Here is a 19625-nt window from a genome sequence, read left to right on the forward strand (position 1 = left end):
TGGGACAGCTCTGCTTGGACCCGTTTTGGGCACCACCAAAAATTATACAAACCTGGCGCCCATGGTTCCCACACTTCCAGGCAGATTACGTTAGCCTCAGAGGCTCACTGTGACCCTCCATGTAGCCCTTCTCTCTCTAGAGGCAGGGGTCACATCCTACTGAGCCATTTTCATCATAAGCCAGCAAGGGAGGTGGGAAGAAGCAATCCTCTCTCACACAGTCTCTGTTGTCTCAGGGTCAGGTCTACACTAAGGGCGGGGGTCGAACTAGGGTACGCAAGTTCAGCTACGTGAATAGCGTAGCTGAACTCGAAGTACCCTAGTTCGAACTACTTACCCGTCCAGACGCCGCGGGATCGAAGTCCGCGGCTCCAAGGTTGACTCCACCGCCGCCGTTTGCAGTGGTGGAGTACCGGAGTCGACCGGAGCGCGCGGGGAGTTCGAACTATCACATCTAGATTAGATGCGATAGTTCGAACTCCAAGAAGTCAAACTCACCGTGTCGACCCGGCAGGTAAGTGTAGACTAGCCCTCACTCTCTGTAATTAATTATGGAGGGGGGAACACCACAGGCCCACCCTCTACTCCAGGCTCCAGCCCCTAATAGGAGCAGCTATTGGTAGCTGACCTTTTGAAACAGGACAAGTACAATTCCTGGGCCACTTCTCCACAGCAGCCCCCACTTACTCAATATCTACTTTACCCTTACCTCAGGGCCTCCTTCCTTGTGCCTGATAGGGGTTGTACTGCTCAGTTTCTCCAGCATCACAGCTTCCTCCTGCTGTTCCTTACACATGCATCTCCCTGACTAACTGGGAGGCTTTTAACTAGTTCCAGCCAGCCCTGATTGGCTTCAGGTGTCCCAATCAACCTAGCTATATCCACTGCTTTCTGGAATGATCTTAATTGGTCCCAGGTGTCTTGATTAACCTGGAGCAACTGCCATTTGGTTACCATAGTAACAGGGATTTGTTTAGCCTGTTCTTCACTACTTTCCTATAGCCATCTGGCCTTTGTAATGAAAATAGCACCTACATGTTAATGTGTATCACGTAACTGCTCCAAACTCATCAAGAATAAGGCAAACAAATTGTAATTAGCCTACAACTGAACTTTCTGTTGTTATTTCTATAGTGCCCTAGGTGTGCATGCGAGTGCCATCAATTCCTGGAGACAGTGTGACAGCAGAGTTGGCAGAACGAGGGGGCAACAGGTGACTGGGCAAGCTCTTGGGTAGTTCTGTTTACTGTATATTGGGTCTGAATCTCCTCTCATTTACATGTGTATAACTCAGGAAATACTCCACTGCAGTCACTGGAGTTATACTAGTATAAGAAAGGTGGTAGGGGGGAAAGCTCAGTGATGGGCTGTGACCATTGGGACAGAGCTGGATGTGACCCTGGGGACAAAGCTATGTGTGTATGTATGTGTGTGAGTGGGTATTAGCAGTTGGTCTGGTCCTGGGCAACTTTAGCATGGATGCCTGGGTTCATCTCCACCCCAGAAATCATAAAACCAAGGGTGCACAAACAAGCAAACATACACCTCACTCAGCCTAGATGGGAGACCCTGAGGTGGGGGGTCATGGTGTGTGGGAGAGCAGGCCTGCCCCACACTCCCCGGGTGGTAGTGGTTCCTATTCTGTGCAGCTGGGCCCAACTCCCCACTCTGGGCATTGCACCAGTTTGCAACACCACTCACTCAAATTTGGCCTGACCAGGTCAAACCTGAGCAGTGTTTTGACCCCATGTGACAGGTCACAACGTCTGGAGCAGGGAGTTGGGCCCTACCCCCGTGGGGATCCACCACTGCCATAGGCTATCAGAAGACCTGCCGTTTTCTATTCCTGGCTTTGGGATCATGAGCAAGTCTCTTCACCGCTGGGTGCCTCTGTTTCCCCAACTGTCAAATAGAGCTAATCAAGGTTTTGTTTGTTCTTCCCATTTTACAGGGTGGGAAACCGAGACACAGTTGGGACCTGTCTACACTACAGGTCTTTAGTGCATTTGTAAGCTGCTGACCCCCACATGTTGTTCAGAGCCTATGGACAACACAGCTCCTAAAGGTGTGTTTCTACTGTGCTTATCCCCTATGTACCAGGAGGGTTGGACGGTCCTTTCTCACTGTGCTGTGGGGAGCAGGTCCTGGGTACTAAGGGTCCGAAGAAGCTCTCAAGGACTAATTTTTTAAAATAATGTTTATCAATGAATTGGGAGAAAACATACAATCACTGCTGATAAGATTGGCGGGTGACAAAATACTGGCAGAGTGGTAATTACTGATGAGGAGAGAGCAGTGATACAGAGCGATCTGGCTCATTCAGCAAGCTGGACCCATTCAAAGAAAACCAGTTTGACCAGAGGCAAATGCAAGGTCCTACACTTAGCAACGAGGCATGCCAGCCACACCTCCAGAATGGGGAAGTGTATCCAGGAAAGCAGCGACTCTGAAAAGGATTTAGGGGCCATAGTGGAGAAGCCACTCAACATGAGCTCCCAGTGTGATGCTGCGGTGAACAGGGCTAAAGCCATCTTAGACATAGGAGCAGAGCCATGAGTAGGATAGGGAGATGGCACAGCATCAGTGAGACTGATATTGGAATACGGCATCCGGTTTTGGTGTCCTCATTTGAAAAAGATGTTGAGAAATTGGAGCTGGGGCATCAAAGAGCCACTAAATGTTCTGAGGGCTGGAGAAAAATGCCTTCTAGTGAGCTATTGAAAGAGCTCAACCTGTTTAGCTTATCAAAAGAAGATTGAAAGGTGACTTCATTGAAGTGTTGAAGTGCCTTAATGGAGAGTAAATATTGGGTATTAAAGGGCTCTTTAATCTAGCAGAGAAAGGCATAACAAGACCCAATGGCTGGAAGGTGAAAAGAGACAAATTCATACTAGAAATAAGGCACAAATATCCAACAGCGAGGATGATTCACCACAGGAACAAGCTACCAAGGAAAGTGGTGGATTCTCCATCTCTTGATGTCATTTAATGAAGACTAGATGCCTTTCTGGAATGAGTTTGCCCAAAAAGTAGCTATTGTGGTATACAGGAGGCCTGTGATATGCAGGGGGTCAGCTTAGATTCTCTAATCGTCTCTTCTGGCCATTAGAGATTTCTGAAAAACTGAGTGTAGCATTGGGAGCAGCCTCTGATGTTTTACGGTCTAGCCGGCTTGCTTCCTAGAATGAACACTCATTAAGTGGAGTGATCCACAGGGAGTAGCTCAAACCTCCAAAGTGTCTGGCCAGCAGCAGGACATTAGCACTTCAGGGGAGGGGTCGGTGTGGCAGTGACATCACAAAGTTCTTTTGCAGGACCTCAGCCTATTGGTCAAAGGTGGTGAGGAAGTGGTGACCTCACAGAGAGATGCTGACATCGGCCAGGCAGGACAGGGGAGCAGGGCCAGGGAAACCTCAGAGACTCCTGTGGCTTTGCTTCAGCAAGTCTCCTTCTCGAGGTCTCTCTTTGAGGACTGAGAGAGTATTATGGGTCACGTACGTGAGCACCAGGAGGAACCTCTTTCGAGTTTTCTCCTTTCCTTTGACTGATTTTACTAGAAAACAGATGTGCCTGTTTAGAAGGTAAGAGCCTCAGAGAGGTTTGGAACCTGTTCAATCTGATCCATCTGGTGCAGCTGAATTCTAGGCATGGAAAACACTAGCTTAAGGTGGCAGAATTTTATTTCCCACCAAGGATTTTGTCCCTTAGAATCACTGGGGACATTGGGGTTTGTCCATTTTGTTTTACCTTTTCCTCCATCCCTCCCACCTTTGTCTTCATCTCTTACTTCTTTTGTCCTTTCCCCTGTTTCTCTCCCACCACCACGAGGGAGGGAGGGAGGGTGTGTGTGTGTGTGTGTGTGGCAGGGGGTGCTCTGCAGCTCCCATTGTGGGAGGTCCACCTAAAAATGTGAGGCTGAAATAGTGCTCGGACAGTGATCCCCATTGGTGACCTGGGCCATCCTTTGGGCGGTCTGGTGAAAACCCTCAGCCACCTGCCCCTCAGCCTCTACCCTGATTGGCTGAGCAGGGTGTTATTGACAGGGAGGAGAGTCAGGTCCTTGTTGTTCTCTTTTAAGACCAAGTAAATAAGTCATAACCAGTCATATGTTTGACAAATTTTGCTGCTTCTCTGCATTAATTGTCTCTGAGCAGTTCATGATTGTCTCTAACATTCCAGTTCTCCTAAAATACTTGCTGAATAATTACTATGAACTGTTGTTGGTCTGGAGCTCATTTGAGAGCACTTTACTGAGGTCATTCAATGTATGAAATTCAAGAGCCAATGGTTAGTTTGAAAGTCGGGGCTCTTGGGTTCTATTCCCAACTCTGCCACTGACTGGCTGTGTGACCTAAAACAAGTCAATTCTCCTTTCTCAGCCTTAGCTTCTCCCTCTTTCAAGTAGGAATAACAATCTGCTCCTACCTACCTCACAGTGGGTGGAGGATGGGGATCCATTGGAGAGTGTCACTAAGAGCAGTGCATAATATGAGGTGTCCTGTCACGTTTACTCAGATCAGATTATGACATAATAGAATCGCTGAAATATTCTATTTTATTTGTATTGTATTATTTTGAAATTGTTACGAGCAGCAACTATTTAGCTCAGACTGAAACCTCTTATCTAATTTTCGAGATCTAAGTGTCTCCTCTCTGTGTGCGACGAGACAATTTAACACACTGTGACAAACAGGAGATGCTTTTGTTTTGCAACAAAATATTTTTGCAAATAATGTTCATCCCACTTGTTATGATTTCAAGAAACAAACCGGTTTAAACAAACTGAATGGGATTTTCTGACAGAAACTGTTTCAGTGAAATTTCCCCACCATCTCGATTCCTGGGCTCTATCCCTGCCTCTGGGGAGTTTGTTGTCTCTTAGAACAGGAGTCAGGATTGGTGGCTTCTCTTTCTGGCTCTGCTACCGCTTTGCTGTGTAGGCCCTTGGGTAGGTCACTTCCCTTCTCTGTACCTCAGGTTCCCCATCTGTCCAATGCAGGGCTGCCAGGGGGGGGCAATTTGCCCCAGGACCCGGGCCCTACAGTCCCCCCACGAGAGTTTTTCAGGGCCCCTGGAGTGAGGTCCTTTACTTGCTCCAGGGGCCCCGGAGCTTCTTCCGCTCTGGGTCTTCAGCGGCGATTCGGCGGCGGGGGGGTCCTTCTGCCCCGGGACCTGCCGCTGAAGTGCCCCAAAGACCCGCGGCAGGGGATCCTTCTGCCCCGGGACCTGCCGCCGAAGTGCTGGGTCTTCGGCAGCAATTCGGCGGCGGGGGGTCCTTTCACTCCGGGACCCACCGCCGAAGTGCCCCAAAGACCCACGGCAGGGGATCCTTCTGCCCCGGGACCTGCCGCCGAAGTGCCCCAAAGACCTGCGGCAGGGGATCCTTCTGCCCCGGGACCTGCCGCCAAAGTGCTGGGTCTTCGGCGGCAATTCGGCAACGGGAAGACCCCAGGCCCCCTGAATCCTCTGGGCTGCCCTGGTCCAATGGGAACAGGGACAATTCTTGAGCTCTGGGCAGCCATGAGCCTGGATGAGACAAGGGGCATTAAAGCCCTTTGTGAAGGAGAAAGGGGAGTTTCACGGTGTTTAGCACCAAGGAATTCTAAACTTTGCTAAAATGTCTAGTCTGTGGACACAAGAAATGGTCGGGGCCAAATTTTAATCATTGTCTTTTTTAAAGTCCATTCAGGGGTGTGAGTCCCACTCTTTTGGGTACCTGGGGTTCTTTGCCAGGAGGAGAGAAGAAGTTCCTGCCTCCATTTTTGTGGCAGTGCCCAGTGCCCCAGTTCTCGTCTGAGATCCCTGAAAAAGAACATCTTCCCATCCATTAACAAGACAGTACCTATCTTTAAAAGGGGAACAAAGAGAACCCTGGGACTTCACTTCCATATCTGGAAAGATCCTGGAACACATTATTAAACAATCAATTTGTCAGCACCTACAGGATAATTTGGTTCATAGGACTAGTGAGCATGGATTGGTCAAGAACAAATCATTCCAGACCAATCCTATTTCCTTCTTTGACAGGGTTACGGGCCTAGAGGAGGAGGGTAAACAGTAGATGCGATCTATCTGGGGGTTAATAAGGCTTTTGACACAGTTCCATAGGACATTCTCACAAGCAAATGAGGGAAATGTGGTCTAGATGCAATTAGTATAATGTAGGTGCACAGCTGATTGAAAGCCCACACTTCCAGGAGTCCTTCTCCATGTTTGGCTGTCCAACGGAGAGGGTGTACCTAGTGGGTCCGGCAGGGATAAGCCCAGAGTCCGGTACTATTCATTATTTTCATTAATGATTTGGAAAATGGAGTGGAGAGAATGCTTCTAAAATCTGCAGATGACACCAAGCACTTTGGAGCACAGGATTGGAATTCAAAATGCCCTTTACAAATTGAGAATTGGTCTTCTTGAGCCAAACTCTATGGCTGGGCCCCTCTCTATAGACTGGTCTGAAGTGAAACCCCAGAGCCAAACACTCCTTCTCCTGGGCAATGCACTCCGACCTTTCATGGTCAGATGCCGCTTAGCACTGCCAGAGCAGCTTTTGCTGGGGGATTCTCCCAGCACTTTCCAATAGTGGGAAAGTATGAAATCCTCATTTGCCTGCTGGGGACAGAGCCATAGAGAGGGGAGCAAGTTGCCCAAAGTCCCACAGGTCAATAGGAAAACCAGCAATGGAACCCAGGAGTCCTGACTCCCAATCCCCTGGTCCAGTCACTACAGCAGAGCACACGCAAAGGCAGGGGGACCGGACATGAGGGCCTCGTTGTAATTACCAGCTGTGGGAGGGAGTGTGCAGCAGTGGTTAGTGAAGGGGCCTGGAAATAAGGACTGCTGGGTCCCATCCATGGCTCTGACACTTGGTGTGACCCTGAGCCAGTAGCTTCCCCTCCCCAGGCCTGTTTCTCATCCCTAAAGCCCAGGGGGGTTGGGAGGCTCCAGGAAGGTGTATAAAGTGTCGGGATGTCAGGAGCTGGGAGGTGCTGTCACCCTCACATTAGGGAAGTGTTCTGCACCCCCTGCTGCTGGCTGAGTTTCTCCATCCCTTGACAATAAGACAGACTCTTGTTTTCACAGCTAGTCAATCCTCAGTGTCATCACCCTGCCCGCTGGCTGGGCAGGGTAACTCCTCAGGTCACCACCCTCTCCAGCCTGCCTTGGGCTTGCTGGCGACTCTGAACATCCGCCATCCATCGCTCCATCACCTAGAGCAAGTGAGTGGCATTAGGGTTCCCTGTCCGAATGGGGAGAGGCAGAAAGAGGGAGAGAATCTTTCCCAAAGGAGATTGGATTTGCAACCCACCCCCAGGAGCCCCTGGCTCTCAGACTGGGGAGGGGCTTCTCCAGAGCCATCTCCAGTGTGTTTGGAAAGGTCCCAGCAATGGGGCTCCCAGCCCTTCCCTTGTGGGATACTGTTCCCCAGGCTGAGAGTCTCTGAGCTGGGCCAGACCCCGTGAGCTGCTGAGCACGGAAATCAATGGGAAACAAGGGGGCCCTGGGCTTGCTATGCCTAGGGACTTTGATGTGGGGAATGGTTTCCCAGGAGAAGTCCAAACTCCTGGGTTCTGTTCCTTCTCTAGCCTTGTGGGGAGTGTGGCCTGGGACGGCAGGAGGGAGCTGCTTGTCCAATGTGACCGATGGTCTTTGTGACTGACCCCAGTGCTCGAAAAGGAGGAGACTCCTCAGGTCTTGCAGCACCAGAGGTGACGAGTTCAGATCATGCACTGAACTCCTGCCAGTGTATGGAGATTGCACTCCCTGCACTCCTGTGGGGAGAGGAGGAGCTGCTCTGGCTGGGGCAGGGATGGAGAGGGACCGAAAAGGCTGGTTAGTGAGACGCTGCCTTGACCCCAGACTCATGCCTGTTCCCGCTAGGTTCCAGGATGGGCAGGCTCCTGAGGATGTTCAGGTGGCTCCAGAGCCTGAGGGAAGCAGCTGCCATCTTCCCCAGGAGCAGAGTGGCCCCTCCGTCCCCGTTGGCGGGGAAGGAGCTCCCGACCAGGCTAGGAGGTGGAAGTGCCCAGCCTTCTGGCAGAGGAAACCCACTTCCGGAGCAGGCACCGAGGTGGGAGAGGCACTGGCCAGGCCGAAAAGGAGCTGGCCCAGGATGCGGTGAGGCAGGCAGGATCCAGCCCAGGAGGGAAGCTGGGCAGGGTGGCTCCGGGGCTTGTTGTGTGGGAAGCACCGGCCCCAGGAGCCCAGCACTGATTCCCAGCAGGAGGCATCACCCTGCCCGGTCACTGAGGATCTTCCAGCCTCCCCAGGGCAGGAGGTGGAGGATCCCTGTCCCAGCACCAGCAGCTCATCCCGCTCCCCATGGGACAGCAGCAGCGCCTGGGACTCGGGCAGCAGCGAGGCCGATGGGCGCCGCTGCTTTGTTCCAGGTGAGGAGCCAGGCTGGGCTCAGGGAAGGGTGAGGAGGGGACTGTGAACACCCCAGGCCCAGGCCCTCGACCAGTGCTATGGGGGCGGGTCCCCAGCCCAGGTGTCTGGCCTGAGCCACGGGAACCCCACTGACACTAGAGGCTGCCACTTTGGTCCTTGATCCTCCAGTTGGGGGAGGGGGGGCAGGCATCTCCCAGGGAATCCAGGACACTGTGGGGGTGTGTGTGTGTCTTTTTGCTATGGGCTCCTGAAGGAGTTGGGGGCTGAAGGCATCACTGAGAGCAGGGAGTGTGGGGCCCAATCTGCCCTGGGTCCCGGAGGTGGGAAGGGGGCACATTGCCCCACCATGCCCCTGTCCTTCCCCTGAGTGGCAGCAGGCATCACCCTGTCCCCTTCTCTCCCTGGTGCAGGGAGAGGACGAGGAGGAGGAATGGGTGGACGTGGCCACAGAGGAGGCTGCTTTCAAGAACATCCGAGAGCAGCTCCAGGGCTGAGAAAAGGTACGAACGTTCCTCAGCTTTTCTGGAACTGAGATTGTCCTGCCCCTTCCCAGCACCCTGACCCCCTGCAGAGGGTCTTGTCTCTGATGATCCACCAGCCCTAATGGGGACCTTTCTGCTCCATGATCTGGGACCCCCAAGATGGGGGGTGTTTGTCACACACCAGCTGGGGTCTCCTCGCCCCACAGTCATTGTCCCAGTTCCTGACCCTGCTTGTATAGGAGTCGTGGGTGATTTGGACAACGGTCGGGTCCCCGCTATCCTCCATTCAGGCCTGAGTCCTGCAGCTGGTGTGGGTGGGGCAGGGAGGTCCCTGGCTAACTGACTCTCTCTCCCCTAACCCCATTCCTGGTAGGTGCAGGATGAGGCCCAGCAGCTCATCTTCCTGCACACCATCCACCCCGCGTGTCTCGCTGCACAGCAGAGAGGGCAGGACACATTGGAGCTGCAGTGCTGCAAGGCGGCTGTGGTGGAGAGGATGGTGGTGAGCAAGCCCAGCAGCTGAGGACAGAGACATGGGAGGGGAAGGGGTCTTTCTGGGCCAATGGATGGGGGATGGCTGGTGCTGGAGGGGCAGCTGAGGGCAGGGATTGCTGGGGCTGAAGATTGGGGGAAGAGACGGAAGAAATTCTGAGATTGGTCACTAGTGGGCAGGAATCGGAGGAGCGGGAGGCAGGTGGGGGGATCCTGCCGGCTGTGTGGGGTGCTGGCTTGTAATCTCCTCACGGGGAAGTGTCAGTGAGGCCCCAATCTCACATGCACCTTTGTCTCCTTTGGGTCTCACAGGAGCTCATTGAGGAGCTGCCTGATAACTCTCTACCCGGCACCGTCCTCGCTAACTCCCTGATTGCTGTGGGCAACCTCAGGTACCGAGATACTTCTGCCCAGTTCCCCTAACCCCGGTGCTGCTCAGGCCCAGGGCTGAGAGTCACTGCCCCTCCCACCCCCAGGTCACCTCCCAAGAGTAGATCCTCTGGCAGAGGTGGTGGGAAGGTTCACTCTCTCCTGGCTGGGCTGTTCTTTTCACTCCAGTAACATTGCAATGGCTTTGGGGAGAGGCTCACTCCCAGGATCAGATACAGGAGGGGCAGCAGGGTCCAGGGAACAGTTGTTATTCCTGCCCTGCCACTGTGTGTCTGGGAAACCTTGGCCTTGTCATTCCCTGGCTCGGTGCCTCAGTTTCCATTCTCACCAGCCTGTGCCTATTTCCCTGCAGTTTCACATCCGTGTTGGTGCCAGTCCCACCCCGCACTGCACAGTCTAATACCGGCTCCTCTCTCTTGCCAGCACCATAACACCTGCCCTGGAGCCAGAGCTGGAGACCCACCTCCTTCGAGCTGCCCCGCATGCCATCCGTCTTCACCCTGGGCACGGAGAAGGACACCACCCAAGTCCAGGTAGATCATGCTAAAGTCATGGATTGAAGAGCCAGCTGTCATCCTGCCATGAATCCTTGCTAATTGTGTGCAGTGGGATGTGAATGAGAGAGGCCAGGATATGTGTTTGGGGGTCTCACCAGTGCTTCCCCAAACCCCTCTTCCCATCCTGTGGCAGATGTAGCCCCACTTTCCCTAACTCTGACCCATGGCTCTCCCTTGCTTTGCAGGATCTGCATAGGGTCTTGCCAGACCTCCTGGATGCCATGCTGGGGAACCTGCTGGCAGAGTCCCCAGACACCGACAGGCTCCACTACATCTTGGAGATGAGCTCGATGAGAGGGGTGGGGGAAATTTTACCTTAACTCTTAGATCCATTTTCCAGTCTGTTCTCCTAGCTGGGCCCCCAGTGGGCCGTCCTTGTTCAGGGCACTCAGTGCAATGCACTGTCAGGCCATTCCTCCTTGAAGGACAGAGGAAGGAGCTGGGACTTCAAGCCAGAGCTCTGCCTGGTTCTGTTGAGCACTAACCACAGGGCCCCTGGCTGGCTTGGGGAGTGAGAGTCTGAACCCCTCCTGTGAGATCCAGAAGATGGTCCTCAGAGAAGAGTCACAGGCTCCTTCCTAGAGAAACAGTCCTTCTCTCCGATGGGCTCTGAGATTCCTGGGGAGATTGTGCTCACACTCAATCCCTTCACCCGACCAAGGACTTGAGAGACAGGGAGTGGGGAGGGGTCTGTCTCCTTCCTGGTGAGCTTTTCAGGAATCAGGAGTTCAGGGAGGATGAGACCAGCCCCGACACTGAACATTGTCCCAATCTAGAGAGATAATGACATGTTGTGAGCTGCAGGATACAAGCATTGTCCTGGGGGCAACAATCCCCTTCTAAAGCTCTGCAATCAATGAATCAGATATTCCACCCTGCACACAATGTCATAGCCCCCGGGGGATGGGGAGGGGCTCATTAGCACAACATGTGCACCTGCCCATTGATCCTGAGCTGCCTCCTTTCCCCACAGCACATTAACTACTGGATCGTGTCCAGGGTGTCACGGGAGAGAGCCAGGGCCATTAGGAGCAGCACGGCCCTGCTCAGATCCACAATCACCCTCCCTGAGTTTGACGTAAGTGACCTCTGACCCCAGCTTCCTGACTCCAGGCATAGGTGGGCTGGCTCCAACGGGCTGTAGGATCTGCTGCTGCAGGGGCTGTGGATTAGGAGTGTTCCTCTTGGGGAGGCAGAGTCAGAGCAGAGAATGAGCTTGGCTTGAGTCAAGTTCTTCTTGTCCTGGTTAAGTGGTGACTCTGGGCTTTTAAGGGGACCATGCTCCAGGTTCATCCTGGAGCAGCTGGGGAAGCAAGTCCTCATGGAGGGCCCTGACCACATCCCTGTGCTCCAGGCTCCCTTGGGGGCAGGGAAAATTAAGGGTCCAGCTCTAGGTCCTGTCCTCTAGCATCTCCTGCAGAGGAGCTGAGGGGAAGGAGAGTCCTGGCACAGGGTGGGACTGGGCCTGGCAGGAAAATGCTGATGGAGTCCCCTCTCTCCCTCCCTTCCATTAGAACTCAGCAGAATTCCCCAGGATGGGTCACCGTGTGGCACAGCTGGCTCTGTTCATCGGTGACCCAGACAAGGACCTCAGCCAGCAGACCAGGGAGGGGGTTTACCGGCTCTACCAGCTGCTGCTGCACCAGAGGGGTAAGGAACCCAGCTGGGAAATGGCACCCAATAGAAGAGTGAGACTGGGACCCCAGCCAATTTCTCTCAGACTGACCCCGGCTGGAGGATGAGTCTCTGTGTGTCTCTGTCTCTGTTCTTCACCACGCCCTGTAATTCTGTTTGGCAAGGCACGCAGGGAGGACTCTGCCCACTGTGCAGCCACCAATGGGATTGGAAGGACACAAGCACTGCAACCAGAATGAGAAATGTGTGTGTGTTTCTCTTTCCCAGGGCTGACCATCCATGAGGCGAAGACCTGTGGTGCTGGGACTGGCACCAGGACAGCAGGCTCCTGGGCTACAGGAACACAGGCAGGGTGGGGGAGGTAAGGACACTCTGCCAGGGCATGACACAGCTCAGGGAGTGGAGGTGGCCTAGTGTTCGTGTCACCTGAGCCACCATCCAGAGTTGCTCCCATCACTGGCAGCCTGGGAGGCCAAGGACTGACAGGTGATGGTGACTGACCAGGCAGGGCTGAGGCACATAGGCGGGGGAAGCTTGTCCTGCTGCTGGCAGGGCTGGACCCGCTGTAGAGAGAATGGGAGGATTCAGTCAGCAGGGGCTGCTGATCTGCCCCATTCACCAGGGCTGCCATCCTGCGGCTTCAGCAATAGTGGCTGGGATGACTTGAGGAAAGGTCTCAACCTTCCCCATCCCAATTCACTGCTGCCAGAATCCATCCTGCCCCCCTGCTAGAGCCCCCTCCCTGCCCAACCTGGGTGGGGTTGGGGGTGGGGGTGGAGGGTTCTAAGAACTTGAGCTGTGGATTGGAGGTGAAACAGCTGTCAGGGGCATTGAGGGGGAGGTGGCAGGAGCTCACCCTACAAGGAGGGGGGTTGGCACTGGAGGTCACTAGAAAGGACAACAAGACTCCATTCTGGGGATCAGGAGGGTGAATCCATCCCTCAGAGGTGGGCAGGTGCTGGGTGGAAATGCTGCTGGTTCCAGGTGCCCTTAATCCCCCTGATTCTTCAGGGGCGTCTGAGTCTCTGGCAGGTTCTCATTCCCTTACAGCAGGAGGACGTCACAGCAACATGATGCACCAGCTCCACATCATCCGGCACTTGCGCCAGGTGCCCGAGGCATTGCAGGGGCTGTGCCTCTGAGGCCACCAGCAGCTCCCGCTCCCTGCTGCAGGTACTGCTCTGGCTCACTGTAAATGGGGGGCTCATGGAAGGGAAAATGGAGCCCCCTGGCACTCACAGAAACTCTCTCCCCTCTCTGTGGAGCAGGGTCCTTCCCTCTGCCCCCCAAATTCCTTCATCTGGGGCAGGAGCTCTTTCCCTCACACCCATTCCCCTCCCCCCTTTCCTCGGTCTATCCCCGTTCCATTCCCCCTGCTCCCAGGCAGAGCTCTTCATGCCCCATATGGTGCAGAAGGGCAGTTGTGTCAGGGCCACAGCGGCTAGCCCCACTGAAGCTCGGAAAGCTCCACTTTTGAGGCGGTGAGGGTGGGACAGAGGCTCAGGGCTAGCTTCACCTCCTGCCCTTTATTCTCCCCTTGGCCCTTCTATGGGATGTCTGGCTGTGAAATGAATAGGAGCCTCCTTCCTATCAGGCCCTGGGATCTGGCACAGCCTCCCAGATGGGCGGAGCCTGCAGCTGAGCCACCTCCAGGAGCAGTGGGGACAGGTCACCTCGTCCCATCAAACCAAGCCGTGCTGGGTCTCAAAGAGGCTTAGATGGAAGACCCCACTCCCTCATGGAGGTAAGAGCCATTTACTCCTTGGGGCATGTGGGTCTCTTGGGGGAGAAATGGGATCCCTGATGCATAGCTTGGCTGGGAGCTTCCCCCGTCCCTGGCTCCCAGCTCTGAGATAGAGACGTCTCCATCATCGTACCACCCTGGTTTTGTTCCTAGGAAGGGGCTCCTCAGAGAAGTCCTCGAACCTGGACTCCGGAGAGCATTTCCAGCAGGAGGCTCCTGCCCCTCGGGCATCAGATAGTCTAGCTCACATGACATCTCCGGTCTCCAGCTCCACTTGCCGCAGCAGGGCAAACAAACCCATCAGCTCCCAGAATGCCAACTCTCTGACCTCCTTCCACTCCACAGTGGGGTTTCTCCAGCCCCCTCACCACACCTTTCAGCCTCTGAATGATGAAGGGCCTGAATGTCAGAGTCACCAGAACAAGCAAACTCCAGTTCCAGGCCTGTGTGTACTCAGCCTCTCTGGAAACCAGGTCTGATATGGGGAGCAAGGACCCCAGACCAGTAACAGTAGGAGTGGGCAGAGCAGGCCTGTAATAGGGTGCTTTACCCTGGGCTGCACAATCTGGGGCTTAGTCAAGCTGCTTACAGAATGAGCCCTAACTGAGAGGCACCATGTACCTCCCCCTAAAGAGCCAGACATCAGTGGTGATATAGCCCAGCTGGTGTATCAACAGGAACGAGAACAAGGTAGGAAGTTCAGTGCAGCAAGGAAAGCCTAGAGGGGAACTTGAGAAGAGAGGTAGGAAGTGCCCAGGGAAAAGTGCAGCAAAGAGAAAGGAGCAGACCTAGCTGTTGGGCACAGGACCCTGGGCTGCTACCGATGTCAGGGTGGGACTGGGTTCCCCTACTGGCTCCAAAGAAGGGGGCGTAAATGCTCCTGGAGAGGGTTACCAGGCCCAGCAAGAGAGCTACAGGCTAAGCAAGAGCCCCAGCAATGGCAGAAGGACTTCTTTCTGTGGAAAGACCTCTTTGGACATTTAGTGTGAGACAAGCTGGGCCCCAGAAGGGTGGACTAAAGGTCCTGGCCAGAGGACTGAGTTACCAGGCAGAGAAACTGCCATGGTGCTGGAGTAACCATGATGGGGGACGCTAGCCCAGAGAGAGGGCTGTGATGCCATGCCTGGCCGCCAGGGGGACACGTAACGATGAGTAGATTCGTTTACGATTGGCATAGTCAGGAGGATTGAATTCCCCCTGTGATCGGTGAGGGCTGATGGAAGTCTTGGTGCTGAAGGAAGGTCTGTCCTCCCAAGCGGGTGTACTGAGGGACCAAGCTGGTCACTGGATTTCCCACTTCAGTTTCAGGGACTGGTTAAGCAGCCAAAGCAGGTCTAGCGGTTTCTCCAGTAGCTCCCAGAAAACCAACAGAAGCAGAAGGAAGTGCAGGAGAAGTTACAGACACTGCAGCAGCAGCAATACCTGTGAGAGATCCTGCAAAGGGAAATCAGCCCAGGGTTTGCTATGCCCATGGACAAAAAGAGCAGCCCAGGAGAGCATGCCTGGGCTGTGCTGAGAGTTAGCCCAGGAGAGCAGGGCATGAGAAAGTGTACAAGCATGGCCTAATGGCAAGATGGGGACAAGAGTTCTTTGTTTTGGGTGCAGAGAAGCACAAAAGACACCGCCTGCTTAGGAAATTGCTGAGTGGCAATACGAGGGGCCGGGGCCCCAAGAAGGTAGAAAGAAAGGAGAAGGTGTCCTCTGACACAAACCCACATGAGGCAGGCAACGTGGAGGTGGCAGGGATGGCCGTGGACCTTGCAGTCCCTCCACCAACACACCCTGTTGGGTGCTGCAGGGAGGTGAAGGACAAAATGGTTGGCACAGAGATGAAGCAGACTGAAGTAGGGACAAACACAAGGGTGGAGCAGTCCACGGTGGGTTCTCAGACCCTGACGGAAAAGGTTTTGGCGTATGCAGCGGCAGTAACAGAAAGACTATAGAAGAAGCTAAAGGCTTCAGAACAGGCTCTGCAAGCAGTTGTTAATGAGAATGAGTGGCTGCAGGAAGAGCGAGCTGGCAGTGGAGCTGGAGACACTGTGTGCGTAGGCTGTACAAGTGCACAACCGGTGACAGCGACGAGATGACGAGGGATGAAGCTTGGACAAAAATAGAACTTCCCCCTGTGTGGGCCAGGTTCTAAGGAGGAGAGTATATAACAGGGGGGCTTGGCCTGTGGGCTATAAAGCCTGGAGCTAGGCCAAATGGATTACAGAGTGAGATCCACCTGAGGGGAAAGCCAGGGAAAACCTCAGCAAAGGTACAGGAGCAGGCCTAGCTGTTCGGTACAGGGCTTTGGGGCAGAGCCTAGAATCCAGGGTAGGATTGGTTCTCCCATGGTCTCTAAGAAAGGGGACGTAGAAGGCCATAGAAAGAGTTACCAAGGCCAGCAAGGGCAGGCCGAGCCAAAGTCAGGCTGAGCAAGAGCCCCCAAAGGGACGGAAGACCTTGTTTCTGTTAAAGACATTTTTGGACTTTTCGTTTGGGATGAGCGTGACCCAGGAAGGAGTGGACTAAAAGACAGTCACCTGGCTGAAGGGCTGAGTTCCCAGCCAAAAAGCTGCCAGAATGCCCTAGCGACTATCGGCGGGGGTGCTTGCCCAGCAAAAAAGCTGTGACACCAGGCCTTGCCAGGAAGGGGCACCTGTCGGTGAGTGAACTCTGTTACAAGCCTGCCTCCATTATGGAAACAGCCCGGTATTGGAGAGTGGTGAGGATGGCCTATGGGAGAGGATGGCTGGAGGGGTCATACAGGAAGGGCAGCAGGGTCCAGTGATGAGAGCAGGGAATGGGTTGTACTGCAGCCCTGCCACTGAGTGGTAACATGATCCTGGTCAGGTCACTCTCCCACCTGGTGTCTCACTTTCTCTATCTTTGAAATGGAGATCATCCTGACCCACATTAAAAAAGTGTTCGATCCTCTGTTCTTGCTTCCCAAATCCCTGCCCTCCTTGCCCCACACAGGCCTCTGCCCTCTGTTCTCTTTTTTGACTGCCGCTGCACATTGAGTGAATGCTTTCAGAAAACTATCCACAATGACTCCAAGATCTCTTTCTTGAGTGGTAACAGCTAATTTAGACCCCAGCATTTTATACGTAGAGTTGGTTCCCATGCATGGGCACCAACTTATATGGGCTCCTGGGGCTTTAGCCCCAGGAATATTCACAGACAGGGGCTCTGCTTCAGCAATATTTGGAGCTAGGTTTCTCCCCTGCTTTGCGCTGCCGGCAGCCCAGAGCCCTTTAAATCTCAGCCGCGGCTGGGATTTAAAAGGCTCTGAGCTCCCCGCCGCAGCGGGCAGCCCAGAGCCCTCTGATTCCCGGCCGCGGCTGGGATTTAAAAGGCTCTGAGCTCCCCGCCGCAGCGGGCAGCCCAGAGCCCTCTGATTCCCGGCTGCGGCTGGGATTTAAAAGGCTCTGGGCTCCCCGCCGCAGCGGGCAGCCCAGAGCCCTCTGACTCCCGGCCGGGGCTGGGATTTAAAGGGCTCTGGGATCCCCGCGGCTGCCAGCAGCCCAGATCCCTTTGAATCCCAGCCCCTGGCCGCTGATTGCCCCCTCCCCAGACCCCTGCCCCAACTGCCCCCCAGGACCTCCACCCCCTATCTAAGCACCACTGGTCCTTGTTCCCCGATTACCTCCTCCCGAGACCCCTGCCCCTAACTGCCCCTTGGGACCTCAGCCCCTATCTAAGCCTCCCTTCTCCTTGTCCCCAACTGCCCCCTCCTGAGACCCCACCCAACTTCCCCCCCAGGACCGCACCCCCTACCTGTCCCCTGATAAACCTCCTGGACTCCCATGCCTATCCAATTGCTGCCTGTCCCCTGACTGCCCCTTCGAACCTCTGCCCCATCCAACCCCCCCTGCTCCTTGTCCCTTGACTGCCCCCCGGAATCCCCTACCCCTTCTCCAACCCCCAAACCGCTTACTGTGCCACTCAGACCAGCGTGTCTGGCTCCGTGCAGCTCCAGACAGTTGCTGCCATGCTCCCCCATGGAGCCCACAGCCCTCTCCCACCCGCAGAACCTGCCTGCCAGATTTGAACACCTCAAAATTCAGGAGTGCTCAAGCTCGGTTTGGGCAGCTTTTACTTCATTTCTCCCAAATCAGTTTCCCCTGCAAGGTGCCAACTGAAGGTGTTGGAGAACAGAGAGATCGGGCGGCCTCCTAATGCCTGGAAAAGAGACAAAGGCTGGAGGAGGGAGTGTCAGTGCCTGTGCGGACTTCTGGGAAGTGCACGGTGTGGAAGGGGATGCTGTGATGCTTTGGAACAACTCCATACAAAGCCAGTCAGGACTCTGGGGGAGCCTCCTCTCTCGGAGCATACTGTCTCCAGGGCAAGAAGCTTACACCTTCCTGGGTCTGACCTCGGAGCATTCAGCATGCCCTTCCACGTCATGCACTTTCCAAAGTGAGTCTGCCCAGGCTGGTCCTGGGGCAACCAGAGGGCCCTGCACCCCAACTCCGCAGTCAGATGTGACTCTCAGCCAGACAGTAAAACAGAAGGTTTATTAGATGACAGGAACACAGTTTAAACAGAGCTTGTTGGTACAGAAAACAGAACCCATCTGTCAGGTCCATCTTGGGGGGTGGGGAGCCCAGAACCAAGTTCTGGGTCTCTCCCCATTTCCCCAGCCAGCTCCAAACTGACACTCCCTCCTCTGGCCTCTGTGTCTCTTCCGGACAAGGAGGCCACCTGATCTCTTTGTCCCCAACACCTTCAGTTGGCATCTTGCAGGGGAAACTGAGGCACCCACACAGTGTTCAGAGAAAATATTAAGAACATTCCCACTTCATCACAACAGGTGCAACAAAATATAATACTGTATATTGAAGTAGGCAAGTGCTGCTTATGACTTTCCACTTTTAATTGACCCTTGTAATCTTGTGGCACTGACGCGTTGTAGCTTCATTTTATATCTGCTTACAGGGCGGGAGGGGGGGCACCACCATTTTGGGCCCCACCAAAAATTATACAAACCTGCCGCCTATGTTCCCATGTGCGTTACTTTTGCATTTATCAACACTGAATTTTGAACATTGAACATTGCCATTTTGTTGCCCAGTCACCCAGTTTGCTGAGATCCTTTTGTAGCTCTTGGCAGTCTGCTTGGGACTTAACTATCCTGAGTAGTTTTTTTATCATCTGCAAATTTTGCCACCTCATTGTTTACTCCTTTTTCCAGATCATTTATGAATATGTTGAACAGCACTGGTCTCAGTGCAAACCCCTGGGGATACCACCATTTACCTCTCTCCATTCTGAAAACTGCCCATTTATTCCTACCCTTTGTTTCCTATCTTTTAACCAGTTACCAAACCATGAGAGGACCTTATGATGTACCTGTATGGCACAATAATTCTGCATTGAATCAGTTGATTCAATTGCTTATTCTTTGGGGTTCAGACCCTCTGTTCTCCTCCTGGGATGACAGAACCCTCATTGTCACACCTGTCTTTCAGGCTCCCAAAGTCCAAATTGCCTGCTATTCAAGGGCTGAGGGGTAGTGCTTGTATTGCCACCACCCCAACTGCTTTCCCTATGGGAATCTCCCTAGAGCAGAGGAGAAATCTGCTCCTCTCTTAGGATCAGTCCTAGCAGTAATTCCACCCATCTTGGCCTCAGCTCAGCTACTTTGTTTACCTGGGATCAGGGACCACTTTTGAAGGCCTTAGTGTGTTGGTGGAGGTGGGAGCTAAGGCTGAAGCTCCAGCAGTTTCCACCAAAGAACACCGCCCTGTCTTTCTGTGGTCTGACTAGGGCTCACCATCCATCTTGGAGCTGAACACCAGATGGGAGCTGATAGATTGTCCTTGGTGGGCCATGTTCTTGTGTGTGATGGAGTTGTGTGGCAGAGAGGGCCAGGAGCAGATGCACTGCGCTTGGCCAGGACCAGGCTAAACAGCCTGTAATGCTAGGTGAGTCAAATCATGGCCACAT

The 19625-nt window shown here is 54.0% G+C and overlaps 1 protein-coding gene across 4 annotated transcripts; it reads left to right on the forward strand.

The window, feature by feature from the left end:
• Window positions 1-3523: 3523 nt before the first annotated feature.
• LOC123365900 (maestro heat-like repeat family member 5) lies at window positions 3524-16858 on the forward strand. 4 transcript variants are annotated; one of them, XM_045008918.1, is made up of 14 exons: window positions 3524-3581; window positions 7081-7217; window positions 7879-8387; window positions 8799-8888; window positions 9244-9372; window positions 9675-9754; window positions 10176-10285; window positions 10495-10608; window positions 11283-11387; window positions 11824-11959; window positions 12212-12305; window positions 12995-13117; window positions 13539-13688; window positions 13842-16858. In XM_045008918.1, exons 7-13 carry the CDS (start codon window positions 10235-10237, stop codon window positions 13660-13662), a joined length of 747 nt encoding a protein of 248 aa, XP_044864853.1. In that variant the 5' UTR covers window positions 3524-3581; window positions 7081-7217; window positions 7879-8387; window positions 8799-8888; window positions 9244-9372; window positions 9675-9754; window positions 10176-10234; the 3' UTR covers window positions 13663-13688; window positions 13842-16858. The 4 variants fall into 4 exon arrangements, with proteins under 4 accessions (XP_044864853.1, XP_044864854.1, XP_044864855.1 ...); XM_045008919.1 differs by lacking the exons at window positions 3524-3581; window positions 9675-9754 and having other exon boundaries at window positions 6831-7217; XM_045008920.1 differs by lacking the exons at window positions 3524-3581; window positions 7879-8387 and having other exon boundaries at window positions 6831-7217.
• The last annotated feature ends 2767 nt before the right edge of the window (window positions 16859-19625 follow it).

This window comes from Mauremys mutica, chromosome 3 (genome assembly GCF_020497125.1).
Source record: "Mauremys mutica isolate MM-2020 ecotype Southern chromosome 3, ASM2049712v1, whole genome shotgun sequence".
Taxonomy (NCBI): Eukaryota; Metazoa; Chordata; order Testudines; family Geoemydidae; genus Mauremys; species Mauremys mutica.

What these genes read in the sequence shown, in the direction of transcription:
- LOC123365900 (XM_045008918.1), top strand. Translation starts at nt 10,235, where the DNA reads ATGCCATCCGTCTTCACCCTGGGCACGGAGAAGGACACCACCCAAGTC. An exon ending in TCACCCTCCCTGAGTTTGAC is followed by an intron (nt 11,388 to 11,823) that starts GTAAGTGACCTC and finishes CCCTTCCATTAG; the next exon opens with AACTCAGCAGAATTCCCCAG. An exon ending in GCTCCCGCTCCCTGCTGCAG is followed by an intron (nt 13,118 to 13,538) that starts GTACTGCTCTGG and finishes CCTTCCTATCAG; the next exon opens with GCCCTGGGATCTGGCACAGC.